The following is a 25,126-nucleotide window of genomic DNA, read 5'->3' on the forward strand; positions in this document are numbered from 1 at the left end:
CATTTTCCATCCCCTTGACTTTCAACCTGTTTAAGTCTTAGTATTTTAATTGGGTTTCTGGTAAGCAGCATATGGGGCGGGGGGTCTGGCCTTTTTATCCAGTTTGATACTCAGTATGTTTTAATAAAGCATTTAGTCTATTTACTTGCAGTAATATTTTGGTAAGATTGGGTTTAACTATACAATTTTGGCATTTTGTTTTTATTTACAGTATTTATTATTAGTTTGTCTTCCTCTTTCTTTTTGAGAAAATCACATTGTCCAATATTTCATTTTATCTACTATGTTAAGTTTTAGCTATATATTCTTTAAGTTATGTTTAATGATTAATCAGAGATTACGGTATTCATCTTTAAGTTAGCACACTTACTTTTAAATAATGTTATACTACTTAAAAAACAATGCAAGAATCTTACAGCAGTGTAATTCCAGTTATCCCATTGTTCTTTATGATATTTTTCCATATTTTCATTTTGCATGTGTTCCAACTCCCTTAAGAAAATATTTTATTATTTCTTTAAAGAGTCAATGGTATTTTGAAATGTATATATCTACACTAAACAAAGAAAAGTATGTGTATTTATTACTTCCCAGAATTTGCCCTTTCTGATGTTCTTTCACACTTCCTGTGGTTCTGGAGTTTTATCTGGTATCGTTACCTCTCAGCCTGAAGATTTTTTTAGCAGTTCTTGTAATATTCAGGTCTATTGGCAATAAATTATCTCAGCTTTTGTCTCTCTAACAATATCTTTCATATTTGAAGACTGCTATCTCTAAATATATAATTCTAGATTGTCAGGTTTTTGTTTCTGCTTTTTTCTCCTACTTCAAAGATATCATTACATTATCTTATGATAGCTAGTGTTTCTGATAAGAAATGAGTCGTAATTTGTGTCATTCCCCTGTGTGTAATGTCTCTTTATCTCTCCCTATTTTTAAATTTTGTCCTTTATCTTTGGCTTCCATCAGTTTGAATTTGATGAATGTACTTCTTTTATCTATTTTGTTTGGAGGGTTTTTTTTTTGTTGTTTTTGTTTTTGGTTTTGGTTTTAGTTTCTTGAATCTGTGGGTTAATGACTTTCATCAGTGTTGGAAAATTCTCAGCCATTATCTCTTTTATTTCTTCTGTTTCATTTTCTCTCTTCCCTTCTCCTGGGCTCTAAACACAGGTAATTTTTATTATTTGTTATCATCCACGGATTGTGAATAGTCTTTTTTTTCTCTTATGATTATTTGAATTTCAATTTGGATATTTTCTATTGCTCTCTCATCAGGTATACTGATACATTCCTGTGTTGGGTTTAGTCTTCTCTTAAGCCCATCTAACAAATTTTTCATTTCTGATATTGTACTTCAAATATGCAGCCTTTCCTTTTGATTTTTTTTATAGCTTTCTCTTCACTGCTTTTGTTTTTTATAAACTTTTTATTTTGAAATGCATTTAGATTTATAAAAGAGTTGCTTCAAAGAAGTACATAGAGTTCTTGTGTACTCATCCAGGTTTCTCTAATTCATTTCAGCAAACTACAGCCCATGAGATAAATTTAGCCCACTGACTGCTTCTGTAAATAATGTTTTATTCACACCACCACATTCATTCATTTATGTATTACCTATGGCTGCTTTTGTACTATGGTGGTGAAGTTGATTAGTCATAACCGAAGCCATATGACCTGTTAAAGTCTGTAGTATTTACCAGATGGTATAAACTGGATGTTTCATAGCCTCAAAATGTCTATGTTTAAATTCTAAGCCCCAATGTGATAGTATTAGGAAATTATACCTTTGGTAGGTGACTATGTCAGGAGGGCAGAGCCCTCATAAATGGGATTTGTGCCACCATAAAATAGACAGAGAGATCATTCACCCCTTCCACCATGTGAGGACACATGGTGACAAAGTATGAGAAAATAGCCATCTGTGAACAAAAAGTGGGCCCTCACTAGATACCAAATCTGCCAGTACTCTCTTGGACTTCCCAGCCTCCAAAAGTGTGAGAACCAAATTAGTGTTGTTGATAAGCTAGCTTGTCTATGGCAGTTCGTTATAGCAGCCTGGACAGACCAAGATACCATCCCACTTTTTACAGAATTTCCAAGTGCTCCTCTAAGGGGTAGATAAAGAGCTTGCACCTGGGTTGAAATCTTATATAACCGTTTGTTTGGTACATTTACAAAAGTAATCAATTAACATTGATACAATATAATTAACTAAACAATAGACTATTAAGACACAGATGTCCTTCAGATTTTACTTGTTTTTCACATAATTTTCTTTTTCTGATCTGGGAACTAATATGCCAGAATCCATTGTATCTAAATATTTGTATTTATAATATCCTCTAATCTATGACAGTTTTGTGGTCTTTCCTTGTCTTTCATGACCCTGATACTTTTGAAGCTTATTGGTCAAGTATTTTGTAGAATGTCCCTGAGTTTGGAACTGCTTGACTTTTTTTTCTATGGTGAAATTGGGGTTATGGATTTTGGAGAATTATACTGCAGGCATGAAGTGCCTTTCTTATTACATCATGTCAGAGGACATATGTATTCCTCAGTTTTCATGCTGCTAATAAATCCATACCCAAGATTGGGTAATTTATAAAGAAAAGAGGTTTAATGGACTCACATTTCCACATGGTTGAGGAGGTCTCACAATCGTATAGAAAATGAAGGAAGAGCAAAGCCATGTCTTACGTGGGAGCAGGTAAGACGTCATGTGTAAGGGAACTCCCCTTTATAAAACCATCAGATCTCATGAGATTTATTCACTATCACGAGAACAGCACAGGAAAAACCTGACCCCGTGATTCAGTTAACTCCCACCAGGTCCCTCCCATGTCATGTGGGGATTATAGGAGCTACAATTCAAGGTGATATTTGGGTGGGGACACAGCCAAACTATATCAGCACATAATAACAAAATTACTTATTACTGGTAGTGTTAACCTTGATAACTTCATTAAAGAGATATATGCCAGTTTCTCTGATGTACAGCAACTATTTTTGTTCCTTTTTATACTATATTCTTTGGAAATGAGTCACTAAATCAAGCACATACTCAAGAAGAGTGGAATTAAGCTCCAACTCCTGAAGGGAGAAGTAAAAATAGAGTTTGTGAACATATGTAAAGCCACCATAGTCATCAACAAACATTTTGGAGAAAGTATTTTGAGGTTACACAAATACTCTGTTTGTCCTTAAAGTTCCACCCTTTGATTTCAGCATTTATCAGTGGATCTTGCCAGTGGTAATTATTACTGTGGTTTTCTGGTTGTGATTTTGTTTCCCTCATTCTACAGTGATTCTTTAGAAATTTCATTATTGTTTTTTATTTATTCCATTTGTAGTTCAGTTTTTACCCTGGATCTTTATTGTTCTTTATTATGATTATTGAAAAGTACATGTCTGATCATTCCCACATTTGTTGCCTTTATGGGTTTGCTCCTGTTGACTGTTTCTTCTCTTTACCAGGGTCACATTCTATTGCTTCCCTTTGTGTGTTGGAATCTTTGATTGTATGTCAAGTGGTCAGTATATAACAACGTTAGTGACTGAAGTAAACAGTATTTACCATCAGAAAAGGGTGCACCCTGTCTCTGCCAGCCCACTAGAGTGGCAAAATCTAATCTGTAGTTCAGGTGGGTCAGGGTTTTGCTGTAGCTTTAGTTTGATTTTGTTACTGTTGAAACAAAATATTTTGAAAGCAGGATCAGGACTTTCTGTTTTGCAGAACTTGGGTTCTGAGCACAGGAAAGATTCCAGGAGTCTCTGTAATTTATAGCTGAGCCACCAGCTTTTCCATCTGTGGAAATTCTTTCCGCTTCCTGCCTGGTGCCAGATTTTTTGAGTTGTTGGAGAATTGTCTTTGTTCTTCAGGTGTGCTGCAGATCTTGAGCACCTGGAAAGATTACTTTCTGCCTGGAATTCCCCAAAGGAGTTTCTCTCTGCATAATTTTCTATGCTTTATTTCAGCAGCTGAAGGCTTTCCGGATGGCTTCGGATAGATTATTATCAAGTCTTCTGCCTTGCTCCACACCCTCTCCCCACAACCTCAGAGGGAAGATTCTTTAACTCAAAGAGGGTCCCGTTGTACCTCAGGAACATATCTCAGTAAAGCACTCTATGAAGACCTGTGGGAAAGAAGGAACGGATTAGTGCAGATTCTCTTGGGGCTTCCAGAATTCTAACCTGCCATGCCAAGCCACACTTGGCCATTGAAAGTGTGTGCAAGTTTTAGCCAGCTTTAGCAGAGTCCCTCCAGATCAGAAACCTCCTCCTCTACCTGCCCTATCAGGGAAGACGGCAGCCACAAGTCTCTTCTCTCAAGGGCTCAACATTTTTCTGCTATTTCTTATTTTCTTTGCATCCTCAGCCATCTAATGGGTTCAGATAAATTGTGATTTCATCGTGTATCCTGCTTGTTTTGGTGTTGGGTGAAAGCAAAGGTTTCCTGTCACCTTCCATATTCTAGCCAGAAGTGACCTCATGTTTGCATACAATGTAAAGAATGAGCCCAATGCCTTTAGAAATGCTTTAAAACTATAGATCTAGCCCAAGTCTCAAGGTTAATAGATGAAGAAAATATAGCAGGGCACACACTGGAACACAGTCAGATCTGGAATGGGGAGGAGTTCATTCTTCTGACAATGACTCTTGCACCTATCCACCAATGCAACCAATACCAACACCACCAACACAAGAGCTATTCATTAGGCGCAAACTTCAGAACAGGTGCTATTTTTGTACATCGTTTTATTTTATTTTTACAATAGCTCTTTGAAGTAAGTACTATTATCATGCCCATTTTACAGATGAGGAAACCAAGCCGCAGAATCTATGTAACCTTCCTGATACAGTTTGGATGTTTGTGCCCTTCAGACTTCATGTTGAAATGTGATTCCCAATACTGAGCTGGGACTGGTGGGAGGTGATTGCATCAAGGCATGGGGAACCCTCATGAATGATTTAGCACCACCTCCTTGGTGATGAATAAATTCTCACTCAGTTAGTTCATGCGAGATTTGTTTTGTTTGTTTGTTTGTTTGTTTGTTTGTTTTACCCTAACACTATGGATAGATTTGGTTGTTTAAAAGTATGCGGCACCTCCGTCCTCAGTTTATTTTGCTCCCTCTCTTACCATGTGATGCCCTGGAGTCTGCTTTGCCTTCTGCCATGATTGGAAGCTTCCTGAAGTCCATTTGGTGCAGATGCTGGCACCATGTTTCCTCTATAGCCGGCAGAACTGTGAGACAAAATAAAACCATTTTCTGGGTGAGTGCAGTGGCTTACACTTATAATCCCAGCACTTTGGGAGGCTGAGGTGGGCAGATCACGTGAGGTCAGGAGTTCAAGACCAGCCTGGTTTGGGGGAAGCATCAGCCCAGTCAAGAAGACCTGGGCTTGAATCCAGATTTTGCCACCTACTGATATGGTTTGGCTGCATCTCTACCCAAAACTTCTTGAATTGTAGTTCTCATAATCCTCATGTGTCATGGGAGGGACACAGTGGAAGATAACTGAATCATAGGGGTGGTTACCCTCATGCTGTTCTCATTCTAGTAGTGAGTTTTCATGAGATCTGATGGTTTTGTAAGGGGCTTTCCCCCTTTGCTCAGCACTTCTCCTTGCTGTTGCTATGTGAAGAAGGATGTGTGTCCCTCCCCTTCCACCATGATTATAAGTTTCCTGAGGCCTCCCCAGCCAAGCTGAACTGTAAGTCAATTAAACCACTTTCCTTTATAAATTACCCAGTCTTGGGTATGTCTTAATTAGCAGCATGAGAATGGACTAATACACTGTGTGACCTTGAGTCAGTCCCTTGCCCTCTCTGGACTCCTTTGTCCTAAGGGGTATTACGCCTTCTGCAAAGCACGTATGGGAACTCAACCAGAGAGCACCTGTGAATGGACTCTGTGTACTGTTAAGCAGCTCAGATTAAGGGAGTGTCCTTGCTGACATTAAGAGGGAAGGCTCAGTGGGTTAGGTGATGCAAGAACAAGTTCTTTCTGCAGAAGAATATGCCCTGGATGGGATTCCAAACAAGAGGGGAGGCTTCTTGTAGGGCAGCTGCAATGACTTATTCATCTCTCCCTAGTATGGAGCAATTGCTGAGCAACTCTGCATGAAAGGTGGCACCAAAATACATGCCTGTATGGGCTGTGCCAGGTAGTAAGTCCAACACCACCCTCCATTGCTTGAATTTCTCTGCCCTTGATCCAGGAAGTGTGGACCCAGTAGGGAGCTGGGGCAGGCAGCTGTCTTGTCATTTCCATAATCAAATGTTTATGTACCATTTCCTCCCGCCCCTTCTCTTCCCCTTTCCCCTCTTATTTCTATTTGAGCAAAATGTGTTCAAACATCCCCTCTTGCCCTGCTGGGGACAGAAAGTGTCTGTAATGTTGGTGTAACATTTCGGAAAATGAATGCAACATTTGTGTCTATTTGCTGATCAGAATATCGATTTCCTCTCGAAATGAAATGTCATGTCCATGAAATTCAAGATGTATTAGAGGAAGAAAGCCAACTTTGACATGTCATCTTTGGGCAGCTTTGATGAGGCCTTAGCAACCTGCCTTCCTCTGTGTGTGTTCTCCAGTCTAGAATATCAGAGGCAGGGGAAGACCCGCTCCAGATGTTCACTTCCTGGTCTCTTCTCCCGTGGTTGTCCAGGACTACTCAGACACTCTAAAAGAACATAAAACAGTAGTACAGGTTGAGAAGCCCTTATATAAAATGTTTGGAACCAGAAGTGTTTTAGAGTTCAGATTTTTTCCGACTTTGGAATATTTGTATTACACTTACCAGTTGAGCATCCCTCATCTAAAAATCTAAGTCTCTGGTGCTCCGAGTATTTCTTTAGCATCATATTGATGCTCAAAAGGTTTCAATTTGGGGAGCATTTCAGACTTGGGAACATTTCAGATTTTGGATTTTTGGATGAAGAATAATGCACCTGTACTTGTGGCATATCTGATAAGCTAAGCTTCAGTAGGGACTTGCTATTGTGACTGGATAAACAGCATTTGCTATTTTTTAAAAGGGCACTGTAGCCAAGATAATCCTAAGCAAAAGAACAAAGCTGGAGGCATCACGCTACCTGACTTCAGACTATATTACAAGGCTACAGTGACCAAAACAGCACGTTACTGTTACCAAAGCAGATATATAGACCAATGGAACAGACCAGAGGCCTCAGAAATAATGCCACACATCTACAACCATCTGATCTTTGACAAATCTGACAAAAGCAATGGGGAAAGGACTCCTTATTTAATAAATGGTGCTGGGAAAACAGGCTAGCCATATGCAGAAAACTGAAACTGGACCCCTTTCTTACACTTTATACAAAAATTAACTCAAGAAGGATCAAAGACTTAAACATAAGACTTAAAACCACAAAAATCCTAAAAGAAAACCTAGGCAATACCTCAGGAAATAGGCATAGGCAAGGACTTCATATGTAAAACACCAAAAGCAATGGCAACAAAAGCCAAAATTGACATATGGGATCTAATAAACTAAAGAGCTTCTCCATAGCAAAGGAAACTATCTTCAGAGTGAACAGGCAACCCACAGAATGGGAGAAAAATTTTGCAATCTATCCATCTGACAAACAGCTAATATCCAGAATCTACAAAGAACATAAATTAAAAAAAAAAAAACAACACATAACCACATTAAAAAGTGGGCAAAGGATGTGAACAGATACTTCTCAAAAGAAGACATTTATGCAGCCAACAAACATGAAAAAAAGCTCATTATCACTTACTAAAAAGTCAGGAAACAACAGATGCTGGAGAGGATGAGGAGAAATAGGAATGCTTTTACACTGTTGGTGGGAGTGTAAATTAGTTCAACCATTGTGGAAGACAGTGTGGCGATTCCTCAAGGATCTAGACCCAGAAATTCAATTTGACCCAGCAATCCCATTACTGGGTATATATCCAAAGGATTATAAATCATTCTATCATAATAAAGACACATCCACACACATGTTTATTGTGGCACTGTTCACAATAGCAAAGACTTGGAACCAACCCAAATGCCCATCAATGATAGACTGGATAAAGAAAATGCGGCACATATACACCATGGAATACTATCCAGCCACAAAAAAGGATGAGTTCATTTCCTTTGCAGGGACATGGATGAAGCTGGAAACCATCATTCTCAGCAAAATAACACAAGAACAGAAAACCAAACACCACATGTTCTCACTTATAAGCCGGAGTTGAACAATGAGACCACATGGACACAGGGAGGGGAGCATCACACAATCCGGTGCTTCTTGTGGGGTGGGGGACTAAGGGAGGGATAGCATTAGGAGAAATACCTAAGGTAGGTGACAGGCTGATGGGTACGGCAAACCACCATGGCGCATGTATACCTATGTAACAAACCTGCACATTCTGCACATGTATCCCAGAACTTAAAGTACAATCGAAAATAAGTAAATAAAAAATAAAAGGGCACTGATGAATGCCATGCAGCAGCTCCGCGCCGTCCCAGAGACAAAAGCCCTGCTTCCCTCATAGTCAGGGCAATCTGCAGGCACAAACTGTCAGGCATCAGGCGGTCCATATCGAGGTGTAGAAGACTGCTTCCAAAAGAAGTCAAGCATCGCCTGCTGAGTGCAGGTGAGCCAATGGATCAGAAGCAGCGAGAACAAGTATCTCCCCCTGGGCTTCTCTGTAAGTGCTGACGAGGCCATGTGTCCAGGCAAGGAGCATGCACACAGATGCAGCCATGTATTTGGGTGAGCGTGGCTTACACATAACTTCAGGATGTACAGGTGTCTACACAACAGTGACTGCTAGGAAAAGACCAATGGCTGCTCTCCTTTGGGGATACTCATCCAATTTTTCATTCATCTACAGGTATTTTTGAGCCACCTACTGTATGCCAGATGCTATGCCAGACCCAGGTGATGCCACAGTGAGCAGAACTGAATGGCTCCAGCCTTTGGGTAGGTTTCACGTCCGTGGGTCTGAGAGAAGACTCCCCAAAGCAAGTGAAAAGGCAAGGCAATGGCTGACAGCTAACATACACGCTGTCAAGGAAATGGGATGGGAAGCAAGCAGTCATAGAAAACTAGAGTCAACAAAAAATTCACAGGCACAGGCCAAGCCCTGGGGTTTGGGGAAATCTAAAAAGATGCATGCAGAAGCCAAGAGTGAAGAGCATCCAGGATCTGTCAGACCCCAGACAAGTCATCGACACAGGCATCCCACCTCCTGCCGCTCATACTCCCTGGGTCAATTGCATCTGCAAGTAGGGGGTTTGGAAATTCTTCTGTGTCACAGGGAGGACTAGGCCTGTTACAAACTCTTCTTTTTTCTTGTTCCTTTCCTCTACATCTAAAAAAGCCCGCCAAGCTCTAGCTGCACCTTGCTCCTGGCAGATGCACTGCTTGTGGCTTCAGGCGGTTCTAAAGCCAGAACAGGGGTAAGGACCTTCATGAATCTGAGCCATCAGCCTCTTTCCACCTGCCCACCCTGGAATTTGCAAAGATTAACTCCTATTAAGCAATTTCCTGTTCTAAAGATTCCTCTCCAGAGGGCTAATTTAAAATACCAAAGGCAATGATAACATAATCTCAACAATAATAGTTATTTGTTCTCCAATCATCTATTCAAGAACACTTTTTCTATCTCCATGACAATCTCTTGAAATGCTTTCCGCAAATTCCTGCTTATCTGGGGGAAGCTGGTGAAAGAACAAAACAGTCCTGGTGTGAAATAGGATTTGTAACCATGTAGAGAGCACTGCAGATCTTTAGAGAGTTGGGAAAATAAAGACGCTGATTTCACATTCAGCCCCTCCCTCCCTACGCAGTGATTGACACTAGACTTTACTTGAAAAAAAAATAATAATAATAAGTTGCAACTGATTAAAACACTAACCTGAATAAGCTTGACCACACATAGGAGCTCTGCGGACCCACAGAATCGGAAACTCCAAGGCATGGAGTGGCTCCAGCTTCAGCAGTGGATGGACCCCGCTTGGAGATGGTTTCTGAGCTGTGTTCCTCTCTGGACCCTTCCTTGCTCCACCACAAGCTACCTCTGCAGGGTGTCCCGAGGGCCACCCACACTCCCATATTTACACTTAGCCGATCACAGCTCCACCAAAGTACAAGAGCACCCCTAGGAACATCCTTGAGGGAACACCTCAAGAAGAGGGGAGGAGAGGGGAGGGGAGGAGAAGGGAGGGAAGGGGAGGGGAGGGGAAGGGAAGGAAGGGAAAGGAAGGGGAGGGGAGAAGAAGGGAGGGAAGGGAAAAGAGAGGGCAGTAAGCCTGGTTTCGCTTTCTGAGGATGTCTGAGCTGAAATCTCAAGGCCAGTTGTGAACTCCATAGTCAACATCCATGTCCTCAGTTTCACCAGCATCCACGCTTTGCCAGATCCAATAGTGATGCTTGGTCCTCATCTTGATGGCATCTTGGACATAGTGATCACTCCCCCTGCGTGCAAGCACTTCCTTTCCTCGACGCTTCACTGGGCTGCAGATGTCACAAACTCACATTTCCTCCTGGTGTGCAGCGGTTGCTCCTTGTCCCCTCCTTGGCTGGGTTCTTCCTTCGTTCCCAAAGCTCCTTGCATTGGGGTTGCTCAGCATTGGTGCGGGAGCCTCTTCTGCCCTCACCCCTTGGTGAGTCTGGCCAGGCTCTTGTGTTAAGCACCACATACGTGCCAACAACATCAACATTTATGTCTCTGGCACAGACTCTTCTCCTGATGCCCAGACTTGTGCGTTCAACCACTTACTCACCATCCACACCTGGATGTGGACCAGACATCAGCAACTGAGCTAGCACGACAAGGACTTCCCAACGCTCCCACCCAATCCTTGTCTACCCACAGCCTTCTCCAGCTTGGCTGATGCCGGCACCATCCTTCTGGTCTCCAAGCCCCAAATCCATGGAGTCATCGCTTTGTATCACCCTCTCTTCCAGTCCGTAGGAAAACCTGTAACCTCTGCTTTCTAAGTATCCCCAGCATCTCACGATTTCGCCCCGTCTCCAGCACACCCAGCTCCATCACAGCCACCGTCATCTGTCTCTCCTGGATTCCTGCAGTGGCCACTGAATTGCTTCTGCTTTTGTTACAGGAAAGGGATCCCAATCCAGACTCCAAATGAGGGATCTTGGATCATGCCCAAGAAAGAATTCAGGGCAAGTCTGTAAAGTGAAAGCAAGTTTATTAAGAAAGCAAAGGAATGGAAGAATGGCAGCTCCATAGACAGGGCAGCCCCGAGGGCTGCTGGTTGCCCATTTTCATGGTTATTTCTTGATGATATGCTAAACCATTCCTCTCCTTTTTAGACCATAGAAGGTAACTTCCTGACGTTGCCAGGGCATTTGTAAACTGTCATGGTGCTGATGGGAGTGTAGCAGTGAAAGTGACCAGGGGCCACTTCCCATCACCATCTTGCTTTCGGTGGGATTTGGCCGGCTGCTTTCCTGCAGCCTGTTTTATCAGCAAGGTCTTTATGACCTGGATCTTGTGCGGGGCTCCTGTCTTGTCCTGTGACTGAGAATGCCCAGCCTTCTGGGAATGCGGCCCAGTAGGTCTCAGCCTTATTGTACCCACCTCCTATTCAAGATGGAGTTGCTCTGCTTCAAAAGCCTCTGACACTTTAGCCTTCATCCCAAAGGGAGTCTCCTCAACATGGCAGTTAGAGGGGTCATTTTAAATCTAGGTGAGGTCATGTCTCTTCTCTGATCCAAACGCTGCAGGGGTTTTCCATTTCATCCAGAAAGAAAGCCCAAGTCCTCACAGCCTCAGCCCTGCGTGGCCCGGCCCATTGCCACTCCAGGACTCCTTTCCTGGCCCCACGAGGTTATCCTCTGTGCCCTGCAGGCTCCCCATGGTCTTTTCTGCTCTGGCCGTCCACCCCTCTGCAGGGAACATTCTTCCATCAGAGTCCCCCAGCTCAAACGGCTTTCAGCTCCAGCTGAGACCTCCCCTTCTCAGCAAGGCCTCTGCCACCCACTCTGTGGGCACTGCAAGCTGCCCCTTCAGCCTCTCTAAGCCCTGCACATATTCTAATATCTTATATCAGTTACTGATTAGGTTTGTCATTTAGTAGTTGTCGCTCTATGCTAGTAATGGAACACAACTCCTCTAGGGCTGGTCACTGGGTCTCTTTTGCTCAGTGATACATCCCAGCACCTAAAACACCACCTAGCACATCACAGATGCTCTGTAAATATCCACTGAATAAATGCCAGGGAGCCCAAGACTCACCCAGCCCACCCTCTCACACGCGCAGCAGAAAGGCTGGCTCCTGTGGATATGGACAGACAGAAAACCATTCTGTGTTTGGACAAGGCATTTTCCACTCACAGCCCTTGGCGGTGACCACAGCAGGAACCCAGGAGTGAGAAGAACCACCTGGGGAGGCCCAGCTCCAGTTCTTACTCCCTATGGATCCTGTTTTCTTAACTCTGTGTCTTGACCCATGAAGCCAAAAACAAGACAGGAGCCTTCAGGACAAAGAGGCTGACGAGGGACGGAGCCAACTTAGCATCACCTCCCAAGTGTTTCCTGCCTCTCCACCCTCAGCTGCACCTGACTTTATGCCCTGACCTGTGTGCCTTCCAGATAGGAAACCATGAGTGAATGCGCCTTCCCAAACCAGGTGGAATGTCTTAAGGACACAGGTGTGTTTGGCAGTGCAAACTTCTTTTAAATGGCCTGGGAATCCTTTCACTGCAGGCAATGCTCACACTTGAGGATCGCCTGATGGAAGAAATGATATTCACCTGGTTTTCCATCAAAGGCGGAGAGAGTGAAAGGGGACCACCATGGAGCTTTGATGGATGGCAGAGCCAAGGGCTGAGGCATCCAGGGATGCGGACCAGGTGTCCTGGGACTGACCAGGAGTGCCGTGCAGAAGGAAGGGTGAGGCCCTGCTTGGATTCCATCCCAAGGCACAGGTGGAGAGCTATACCTGTGGGTGCTTGTGTGAGCGTTGGAGACCAGGATAGGCCACCCCAAATAGGCCTCTTTGGCATTTTGAGCTGATTGTTTTTGAGAAACGGCAGACACTGGGGAAGCTCTGGAAACAGTAGAAGGTATCCTAGCCCCAGCGCTAAGCCACCTCCTTAAGGCACCCATTTCCTTGGGTATCTTTATCTATATATGTAAACTTCTGTTTGTCTCTCTCTTGTTAATTTGTCTTTTGTCACAGGGGCCCCAGCTGAACTTCTCCAAAGGGGGAAACTGTTTCTCTTCCCCTACAGGAGTGTGCCAGCCACACTGGCCTTATCCTGTAGAGCTGTTTGGCTGCAGAAAAGCAAAGCCAGGCCTGGGGCCACCTTGTTTCCAACAGCAGCCAAGCTGACCTGCTTGGGCAGGAGTTCCTGGGCTCGGCTGGGCTGGACACTACCAGGAGCTCAAGGAGTCCTCCGGGGGAAGCCACTTGTGCACAATCACTGCGTCTTGCAGCCTGCACAGCCACGGCAAATAACGAGACGGGCAGGTTTTGTTCTCCAGCCGTGGATTGACCCATAGGAAGATGTTCTCTTTCTCATAAAAGAATCAAGAGCTGAAGAGAAAGGAGAACCTGCGAAGGGCTTCCATGTTTCTTTAAGGTTTATGGCTTTTGATGTTTACAAACACCCAGGTGCGTGAGAAGAGGGGATGAAGCAGGAGGTTGTGCCACTGATCGGAGGTCCACAGTCATCAGCCCTATCCCAGTGGAACAAGCACAGCTGTGCCTCAAAGGAGGGTTTGTCTAGATCTGCAAGCGCTGATGGAGATCAGGGTTGGGATTTCAAGACGCAGGGGAGAACTGGAGAATGCCCACGGTTTCCCTTGTGACATCATAAAAAATACATATAAATATATATAAAATATAAAATATAATATAAATATAATAAATATATAAATATAAAATATATATATATATTTTATATATATATATATTCGGTGGGAACAAACCACCAAATATATATATATATAAACTATATAAAATATATATAAAATGTATATATTATATATAAATATATAAAACATATATAAATATATATAATATATAAAATATATATTTACATATAAATTATTATATATTTATATATAATATATTTTATATTTTATATTTTATATATTATATATAAATATATATATATAATAATTTTTATATTATATATTTATATATAATATATATGTAATAATTTTTTATATTATATATAAATTATATATATTTTTATATATATAATATATAAAAACGTATATATTTTATTTTTATATATATATATATATATATATATATATATATATATTTGATGGTTTGTTCCTGGCACAGAGCTCCCAAAACCCTTGCAATTTCCTGAGTGGTAGGGGTGCTGGGAGAATCTTTGTTCTAATATTTGATCTTTGAACTCTGACACAGAGTTCCTAAATCCCTTGGAATTTCCTGGGTGACTGGAACATCTTTGGTTCTAATAAGGTGACTCTTGGAAGCTCCTGGATGGGGACTGGTCACCTGAAAGACTGAGCTGGGATTAGAAGCCTGGAACTTTCAGCCCCACCCACATCCTCCAGGAAGGGGAGAGGGGCTAGAGACTGTGTTAATAATTAATTATGCCTACATGATGAAACCGCCATAAAAACCCCTGAATGACAGGGCTTAGAGACTTCCTGGATTTATGAACGCGTGGGAGTGTCTAGAGGGTGGTGCTCCCGGAGAGGGCATCAAAGCTCCATGCCCCATTCCCATCCCTTGCCCTGTGGACCTCTTGACTGGGCTGTTTATCCATGTCCTTCATCATATTCTCTATAATAAACCATAAATGTAAGTAGAGTGTTCCCTGAGCTGTCCTAGCAAAGACTCAGACCTGAGCGGGAGGTTGCGTTACCGTGATTTATAGCTGCTCCATCAGAAAAACAGGAGGTAGGGACTTGGGCTTGCCATCTGCAGTGAGATCAGTCTTGTGGGACCGAGCCCTTCATCTGTAGGGTCCAAGTAATTCGGGTCATAATTGAAATTAATGTATCCCACACCCAGTTGGTGTCTGGAGAGCTGGGAAATTTGTTGGTGTGAAAAAAACTCCCACGCCACATATGGTATCAGATATGAATATTATTTCAGTACAGAGAAGAAAACAGTGTGTTTTTCCTATCATCTCCCAAACCCTGCAACTGACTTGGAGCTCCTTGGCCTCAGAGCAGCTATGATTACAAGGGAAAAATCAAATGTATGAGACACATGGAGCTAATTCCCAAACTGAGGACTTCGGGACATAAGCCAGGGGCTGCTCTGGGTCCCCTGAGTGTATCCCAGCCCTACCAAAGGGCACTTAGGGCTGTCCCTTAGTGTATCAGTCCATTTTTGTACTGCTATGAGGAAATACCTGCAACTGGGTAGTTTATAAAGAAAAGAGGTTTACCGGCTGCAGTGACTCACACCTGTAATCCCAGCACTTTGGGAGGCAGAAGTGGGTGGATCGCCTGAGGTCAGGAGTTTGAGACCAATCTGGCCAACATGGTAAAACCTGGCCTCTACTAAAAATGCAAAAATTGGCCAGGTGTGGTGGCGGGTGCCTGTAGTCCCAGCTACTCAGGAGGCTGAGGCAGGAGAATGGCTTGAACCCAGGAGATGTGGAGGTTGCAGTGAGCCGAGACTGCGCCATTGCACTCCAGCCTGGGTAACAGAGCAAGATTCCATCTCAAAAAAAAAAAAAAAAAAAAATAGAAAAAAGAAAAGAGGTTTAATTGGCTCACAATTCTGCAGGCTGTTCTCATGGGAGCTGGGGATGAGCTTTGTCACACCTGAAGAGCCCCTTCTCTGCTCAGGGCCCCAAATGCCAACCTGAAATGCCCCTTGGGATTTTCTAGCATAGCACAGCTTCTTAGGGATGGATTTTACCTCACACCCCTTAAATAGCATCATCACGTCTACAGAAGGCTGGTCTCTGAACAAGGAGACCACGGTATAAAAGTACTGAATTCCATATCCTATTAGAGCACAGCTATTTTTCCCTCCCAATGGGGCAATACTTTTATAGTACTGGCTGGGGAAGCCCAGTTAGGTGTTTGCTCTAATGCTTGGGCCAAAACTTGATTTGTCAGCAGTGCGTGTCCAGGCAGGTTTTTAAGCCGTATCCACTGCCCATTAGATCCATTAAAATGTCTGAGTCTAACCAGGCACAGTGGCTCTCACCTGTAATCCCAGCACTTCGGGAGGCCATGGCGGGCAGATTGCTTGAGCCCAGGAGTTTGCGACTAGCAACATGGTGAAACCCCATCTCTACAAAAAATACAAAAAAAAAGAAATAGCAGGGATGATGGTTCGTGCCTGTAGTCCCAGCTATGTGGAATGCTGAGGTGGGAGGATCACTAGAACGTGAAAGGGTGAACTCCAGGCGGGGTGACAGAGCAAGGCCCCGTTTCAAAGAAAAAAAATAAATTCTGAGTCCAATACCACAATGAAAAGGTGAAATGGTCATATACAAATTTAATTTCAATATTTTTCTTTTGTAAGAACAGAACAGAGCAAAGCCATTCTCGAGGCTGGTCTTGGCTTTGGCTCAAATCAGAAAGCCTGAGCACACTGGTCTGTGCTGCTTTCTTAATGTGCTTTTCCCATCCCATCTGGGGCCTCAATCTGCCCTGGAGCCTGGAGAAGGATAGAGCAGGCGATACAGATGATTACCAGGCTGGCTCTAACACCCCTGCCGACAGGCTCTCCAGCAGGGCCCCAAAGCTGCCATTTATCTTACTGGACCTTCCAGGGCTGGCGAGGCTCTTCCCCTCCAGGGCCCTTGGCCGTGCTGGGGAGATCGTGCTCAGCCTTCATTTCTCTCCAGCCACAGCCAGGGTTTCAATCTCTGGCTTTGACAGTGCTCCGTGGACCAGCCAGTCAATTTGCTTGACTGAGTTTCAGGTGCTGGTGTTTTATGCTCTACTCTGTAGTTGCATTCCCAAAAGTTGGTTTGATTACTGTTGGAGACTGAATATGTAAGCAAACAATGGGAAGACCATATATAAAAAACGAACTCTGACCCACAATGCAGCAGCCAGCCCAGGAAACCACCCCCTACCTATACACCCAGCCCAGGAGGCCATGTTGCCATGAATCAGATGTGAAGAAGTCAGATCACCGTCCCTGGACCAGCTCAGGAATTCAAACAATAACCCCTGCCACAGCCAGCCCCAAGTGGCCAGGACTTGATTAGCAGCTGACAGCTTCTCTGATTTTTGTCCCCACTTCCAACTCATATTTTAACTCCAGACGGGCCCCTATGATGGTGAATATTAGGTGGATTTTTGAAGGCTGCCTAGATAGGTGGGAACGTATTGTTTGTGGGTGCGCCTGTGAGGGCGTTGCCAGAGGAGACTGACACCTGAGTCAGTGGACTGTGAGAGGCAGACCCACCCTCAGTGTGGGTGAGCAGCATACAATGGGCTGCCCGCGCAGCCAGGATGAAGCAGATGGAAGAAGGTGGGAGAGGCTGGCTGGCCGGGGCCTCTGGGTGTCATCTTTCTCCCATGGCTGGATGCTTCCTTCCACTCCTCCTTCCCTTGCACATCAGACTCCAGGTTCTTCAGCCTTTGGACGCTTGGACTTACACCAGTGGTTTGTCAGGGGCTCTCGGGCCTTTGGCCACAGGCTGAAGGTTGTACTGTCAACTTTCCTATTTCTGATGCTTGTGGACTCAAACGGAGCCACTATTGGCTTCTTTCTTCCCCAGCTTGCAGATGGCCTGTGGTGGGACTTTGCCTTGTGATTCTGTGAGCCAATTATTCCTAATAAGCTCCCTTTCATATATACATAGATGCTATTAGTTCTGTACCTCTGATGAACCCTTACTAATACAGCTCCCTCTCCCATCCCGCAAGACACCTGCTTCTGGTCAGTCACCTCCAGCACATCAGGCCAACAGCTGAGCCTCCCTTCTCCATACTGAAGCTTCCCACTCCCCTGCCTGCCTTTGAGTCTCTGCAAACACAAACAATGGAGACCCTCGCTACAGCAAGCTCTGAATAATCGGCTTCCACTTTTCTCATTTGGCTGACCTCCATTTATTTCCACATCTTTCAACTGGGCTTCACCATCCATCAGACAGAGGGAAAAATGCAAACAGAAGCACCTGTGAGCAGGAACATTCTCTGGTCATTCCTGACTCTCACGCTTACTGGCAACAACTTACTAAGCTTCACCGAGAGATCAGCTCCAGAGATCACCAACTATGGACTTTTTCAAAGCCGATGATTGTCCCTTCTGCCACTAAAGGGCACTGCACAAAAACCAGGCATGAAATTAGTGAACCTCACAGCAGCAGTGAGGAAGGCAGTCCATGGGTTGGCTCCTTCCAACGGAAGTTACGGTCATTATCCCATTTTGAAAATTACCCTTGAGCCTTTTATTCTTTGTCTTTCGAAGTAAAAGTCCTTGATCCCAGTCTGCTTTGAGAGCCCATGTTCTGGGAGAAAACATCAGGAAGTGTTGCACAGGAATGCAAAGGGGAAGCATGAGGTAATTCCCAGCTTTGGCGTTGGAAATAGAATGGGTGGCAAGACAAAAACAGCTATTTTTTAAGAAAAGTATATACGTTTCTTTATTTTCCATATTTAGCCTATCCGAAGGCACTTCGTAATTATCCCTCCGTGAAACAACAGAGCCTTGTGGTAAGAGGAAGTCATGTTGGTAACTGACGTAAGCAAAGGGCGAGGACAGTCAGCAGTTATCCCAAGGGCAAGGGAAAGGCAAGGAGAGGTGGATTTGATCAGAGCAGGTAGAAGCGGTGCTGCATGCTTCTCCTGTCCAGCTCAGAGAAGGTCAAGAGAATTGCAGAAGTAAGACTAACACCAAAGGCAGCAGGGGCTCTGGTCTCTGTTCCCCACTGAAGACCCCGGAAAGAGACTAAATCTCAGGCCTGCCCACCTGCACCACTGAGGCATGACCCCATCCACTAGGTGGTCTCATTCTCAGGTGGAGGGCATGTGATGTGGTTTGGCTGTGTCCCCACCCAATTCTCATCTTGAATTATAGCTCCCACATTTCCCACCTGTCATGGAAGGGACCTGGTGGGAGGTCATCAAATAATGGGGGCGGGTCTTTCCTATGCTGTTCTTGTGACAGTGAATAAGTTTCATGAGATCTGATTTTTTTTTTTTTTTTTAGACAGAGTCTTTCTCTGTTTCCCAGGCTGGAGTGCAGGAGCGCCATCTCAGCTCACTGCCACCTCCGCCTCCTGGGTTCAAGCAATTCTCCTGCCTCAGCCTCCCCACTAGCTGAGATCAGGCATGCGCCACCACACCCAGCTAATTTTTGTATTTTTAGTAGAGAGTGGGTTTTTCCATGTTGGCCAGGCTGGTCTCGAACTCCTGACCACAAGTGATCCACCGGCCTCATTCTCCCAAAGTGCTGGGATTACAGGCATGAGCCACCGTGCCTGGCTGATATAACGGTTTTATAAAGATGAGTTCCCCTGCACAAGCCCCCTCTTGCCTGCCGCCATGTAAGATGTCTCTGGTTCTTCCGCCATGATTGTGAGGCCTTCCCAGACATGCTGAACTGTGAGTCCGTTAAACCTCTTTCCTTTATAAATTACCCAGTCTCAGGGGTGTCTTTCTTAGCAGCATGAGAACAGACGAATACCACATGGGATCCAGTAGTCTGGGAGTATGCTCATGTCCAATGTGAGTCAGAGGGACCTTGCACAAGAGGCAAGATGCAGAGAGGGCTGTCCAGTCAGCAGATGACCAGGCTGGGGGCCAGGGACCAGAGCCCACCCTCAAACGGGTGTGCAGTGGCTCCCGCAGCCCAGGAGAGGCTGAGAAGCTAGAAGGGGCCAGAAGAGAGAGCCCTGAGTCCCCCAGACAGACTGGGGCCTCAGGGATCAGCGGAGAACACATTAGCCAGGCAGACACCAGCAGAGACACAGGACCCTGTCCCTATGGACCTCTCTCTCCTGGCCATCAGGGAGAGCAGCAAGATGGCACAGTGACCATAACCTGGCAAATCTGTAATTGCCTGACAGGTTCTTCCTGCCCTGCTGCACAGACAAAACCAGTTTACTAGGACTGTGGTGTTGCAGTAAAGAAAGCATTTAACGCCAGAATAGCCACACAGAAGACAGGGTGTTTACTCAAATCAGTCTCCCTGAAGACTTGGAGGTTGGAGTTTTGGGCAGGAGACTAGGGAATGGGTTCTGTTGGTTTGGGGATTAGTTGGGTATGCCATGGCCATGGAAAATTGTCTTCCTCTGCCGAGTGGGGCCACAGCACCGGTTGAATTATCAGTCATGAATCTGGGTGGGGCCAGTAGGTCATCAGAATACAAAAGTGTGGAAAACTTCTCAAAAGACCAGTCAGGTTCTACAGTCATGGTATTTTCTACTGAGAAAGTCACAAATAGGAGCAATTAGGGAAGTCACAAATCTTGTGACCTCTGGCCACATGTCTCCTGAGTAGTAAGGGATTGTGGAAACTACGTCTACATGTTAGGAGAATTCAGGCTCCTCCCATCATCCTAATCTTGTAGGCTTTCATTAGCCTTGCAAAGGCAGTTTCAGCCCCCGAACAAGGAAGGGTCAGTTTTAGAGAGGAACTATTGTCATCCTTGCGTCACAGTTAAACTATAAACTAAATTCCTGCCATGGTTAGCTTGGCCTACGCCCGGGACTAAGTGAGGACAGAAAGCTTGGGAGGCTAGAAGCAAGACAGAGTCAGCCCTGCCAGATTTCTCTCACTGTCATAATCTTTACAAAGGCAGTTTCCAATCTAAGAGCATGTGTGTTCCAGTTATCAGATTACCCTGGGGTTTCAGATCAGCTGGGAAATCCCCACCATTCTCACCCAAGTACCAGGTGGGTGGGAGCCGGAGAGGAAACCCAGCCAGCTCCATAAAGGGATCACCTTGTCTCTACACATCTCAGGTTGCTGGGAGTTACCTCCGGGAGCTCATTACATCACCATTATGTTCCTTGGACCATCTGCCCGATGCAGAGGCTGAAAGTCAGGAGAGGCGGTGTCAAGGAGATCATGCAGATCATACCTTCACTGACAGCCTGACCCTGACAGGCACTGGGAACATGGCAATGAGCACAGCATCCTGCATCCTGCTTACGTGGATGCTTCATGCTAATGGAGGGAGGCAGATGATGGCATGTGAACAACCACGCAAACAGCATTTCGTGTCGTAGGGCAAGAGACCTCAAAACTGGGTGAAAAAACTTAGAAGAGCAATCATTGAAACAGGGTTTATGAAGTCCTTAGGCATGATCAGAAATGCCATGGGAATGGAGCATTCAGAGATGCCTGATATGCAAGTTTCTTCTCTTAAAGACCCGGTAATCTAACTGGTGAACAAATAGTATTTGTGCATGCACACACACACACACACACACAAAACCATGTGTGAACATGCACACATATTTTCACATGCACACACGCCAATATACACACATATACACAGGTGCATAAACATGTGTATGTTTATAAAGTGAACTTGGAATCAGAGCCTGGGCCAGTGTGTGCCAAGCAGCAGACCTGTCTCTCTGCATTGACAGATTCTGATTGGTGATTGACACTTAGATACACAAGCATTGAATACATGATGCGCAGGCATACGCATGTTTACACACACACAGATGCAAGTACGTATGTACACATGCATGCAGATACAGTCTACATACAACTACACATGCATACACACATATGCACACATACAGGTGCACAGGAATAGATATGCAGACATGTTCATAATCCACACACATGTGCACAAATATATACACATACACATAAGCATGCACCCAGGGCATGTGAACATACACACATGCCTGTACCCCACACACAAATACAGATGCAAATACATGCAAATATACATGCACACGGCACACACACACATACAGAAATAACTACAAATTCACATGGACACACCTGCACACACAGACATGATATTTTCCTTGCAAATAAAAGGGGATCTATATTTAGCTCCTGGACCAGGACATGCATGCTCCAGCATCCTCTCCCTCACTGTCATTCCACCATCTACCACCAGCGAGCCCCCATCTGGAGAAACGTCCTCTGGCCTCTCCCTGGCCTGCCGGCTGGCATCTAAACATCCACACTGAGGCACCTGCAGCTGACAGACAGCCGCCTCTGGCAGGGGCTGAGCGGCATGAGGGCATGGACACCGTGTTCAGCTTCTAGTCAACCACCGATCAGAATTTGTCAGTGCTGAGAGACAGGTCTGCTGCTTGGGACAGGCTGGCCCAGGCTCTGATTCCGAGTTCACTTTATAAATCCCTGCTTCATAAACTGACCTTTGACTGACAGTGTCATACTGAGTAACTGTGTGGAGATAACCTGCCAAAATATTATCCTTGGCACTGTCCCCCAGAGAGACGAATGTGCCGTTCGCTGAACCCTGACTGCTGAGTCGGCATCTGCTCCGGAGGGAAAGTTGCTTTCCATTTATTAGGCTAAAAAAATTATATGCTTGCATTAAGAGGTCTGCGAGCAAGCCTGGCAGATTAGAAATTCATGTTCATTCATTTGTCAATCCATCTACCCCTTAATTTATACACTGTTAGTGGTGAGATCATAAATAGACTTAAACACACTTAGATAAGCACAGCAAAAAAAGCAAGTGGTATGTACACGAAACGTGGGTATTCAGTAGGTTCATCTGATGATGATTAAGCTGACCTAGATAATTGTGTGATGCCTGTGACATTGAAAAACGGGACGTCAGCACTGATGACCAAATGGCTTGGGAGGCAGCTTATGAATCTCCACGGGATTACAGTTTGTCTCTCTGGAGTAATCATCCGATTAGAACTTCACAGCAGCTTTGTCAAAACTGCAGAGACATGGGAAGGTCAGCCCAACCACAGCACCCGGCATACTGAAGGTGCTTAATAAGTACTCCTTGGATAAGTGAAGGGGAGTAAAAGAGAAACACTCAAGCCAGAGTGAATAAGGAGAACACTAAATACTTTATCCCTGATCTCATCTTCAGGGGCTTACAGACTGTATCGGTTTTCTATCTCTGTAAAACTAATCACCATGCATTTGGAAGCTTCAAACAACACACATTTATTTTCTCGCAGCTTCTGTGAATCAGAAATGCAGAGATGGCTCAGCTGAGCCCTGCGCTTCGGGACTCAGAAGCTGCAAACAAGGTGTCAGATGGGCTTTTTTCATATGAAGGATTGACTGGGGATAAACATACAGCCAAGCTCACTCCAGATGGGTGCGGAATTCACTTTCTTATGGCTGCAGGACTGAGGCCCCAGCTTCTTGCTGGCTGTCCACTGAGTCCCCTCACCACTCCCAGAGGCTGCCCACAGTGCACTGCCATGTGGCCCCTTCACAGACTCAAAACACAGCTGCTGGTTTCTTGAAGGCTGGAAGGAGATTCTAACCTCAGAGAGGGCCTTATCCCTTGTGTAAGAAGTTTCATTTGGCTTCCGCCACGGTCGCCATTGGAGAGTAGCAGCCATGGCTCTTCGGTATCCTATGGCCGTGGGCCTCAACAAGGGCCACAAGGTAACCAAGAACGTGAGCAAGCCCAGGCACAGCCGCCGCCGCGGGCGTCTGACCAAACACACCAAGTTCGTGCGGGACATGATCCGGGAAGTGTGTGGCTTTGCCCCATACGAGCGGCGCGCCATGGAGTTGCTGAAGGTCTCCAAGGACAAACGGGCCCTCAAGTTCATCAAGAAAAGGGTGGGGACACACATCCGGGCCAAGAGGAAGCGGGAGGAGCTGAGCAATGTCCTGGCCGCCATGAGGAAAGCTGCTGCCAAGAAGGACTGAGCCCCCTCCCCTGCTGTCTCCCTGAAATAAACAGCTGCACCGAAAAAAAAAAAAAAAAAAGTTTCATTTGATCATGTCAGGCCCACCCTGGAAAATCTTCCTTTTTACGAACTCAAAACCAACTGATTGGGAGCCTTAATTACATCTGCAAAATTCCTGCACCTTTATCACGTTTCATTGGCTAGAAGCAAGGCAGACGCTCCTTTGCACACAAAGGGAAAAGGATTTTTTAAGGGCATGACTCACTGGGGATCACCCTAGGAAGTCACAGCACATCAGAGATTAAAACGGGCGCGGTGGCTCAAGTCTGTAATCCCAGCACTTTGGGAGGCCGAGGCGGGTGGATCACGAGGTCAAGAGATCGAGACCATCCTGGTCAACATGGTGAAACCCCGTCTCTACTAAAACTACAAAAAAATTAGCTGGGCATGGTGGCACGTGCCTGTAATCCCAGCTACTCAGGAGGCTGAGGCAGGAGAATTGCCTGAACCCAGGAGGCGGAGGTTGCGATGACCCGAGATCGCGCCATTGCACTCCAGCCTGGGTAACAAGAGCGAAACTCCGTCTCAAAAAAAAAAAAAAAAAAAAAAAAGAGAGAGATCAAATATCAAGTGAGCCCAACCCTCCACCACCTCAACCCCCACCGAACCACCTCAGTACAGTCAGGAAAACAGAGGCATTTGCTCAGGTGGTGACTTCTATGCTGCTGAGGCCTCACCCTAGATGTATGAGCAGGGCCCTGCAGGGGAATTCCAACAGAATTCCTTAGGCTCCCCACTTTGTAGGGACAAATGGATTTACCTCTAGACCAATTGTGCAGAAAAGATAATCCCAGAGCCTGGAGTTCAGGACCCACCATGAACTTCTTCTCTTAGGGAAGCTAAGAGACTAGGCTGGGCGCAGCCAGGCTCCAGGGGAGCCCAAGACTCATAGCTGAGGCTCACACCTGTTCCTGTCCTCTAGCCAGAGGGAGCTGGGACCATCGCCTGCAGGGAGGGAGGAGTGACATCGGAGGACCTGTGACTGGCTGGCCACCTGGAAGAGGTCTGCGTCTGCACCCTGCAGGTCTTATGAAGCCTCCCATGAAAACAAGGCAGGACAGAGAGTTTGTCAGCCGGGGCGATGGTCATGGCTTCCCCCAGACCTGCTGGGCTGGGCCCTGCCTTTTCCAAGGGTCTTCTCCAGCCGCCCCACTGCACTGGGTCCTTGGTTTCTGGGAGTACTGAGACAAGCTGCAATTGTCAAAGGGAGCTTTTCTCAAAGGAAAGCCAAACTAACCACAGTGGTGTTCACATCTTGTGTTGACAGAGCCGGTGCCATTCCAGGCGCCCGCACTTCATTTCTCGCTT

The 25,126-nt window shown here is 45.3% G+C and overlaps 1 protein-coding gene across 1 annotated transcript; it reads left to right on the forward strand.

The window, feature by feature from the left end:
- Positions 1-23,427: 23,427 nt before the first annotated feature.
- On the forward strand, positions 23,428-23,837 carry LOC108313999 (60S ribosomal protein L36). Its single transcript, XM_017542702.2, has one exon. It carries the CDS (start codon positions 23,460-23,462, stop codon positions 23,775-23,777), a length of 318 nt encoding a protein of 105 aa, XP_017398191.1. The 5' UTR covers positions 23,428-23,459; the 3' UTR covers positions 23,778-23,837.
- Positions 23,838-25,126: the final 1,289 nt, after the last annotated feature.

Source organism: Cebus imitator, unplaced genomic scaffold, assembly GCF_001604975.1.
Source record: "Cebus imitator isolate Cc_AM_T3 unplaced genomic scaffold, Cebus_imitator-1.0 Scaffold145, whole genome shotgun sequence".
NCBI classification, from domain to species: domain Eukaryota; kingdom Metazoa; phylum Chordata; class Mammalia; order Primates; family Cebidae; genus Cebus; species Cebus imitator.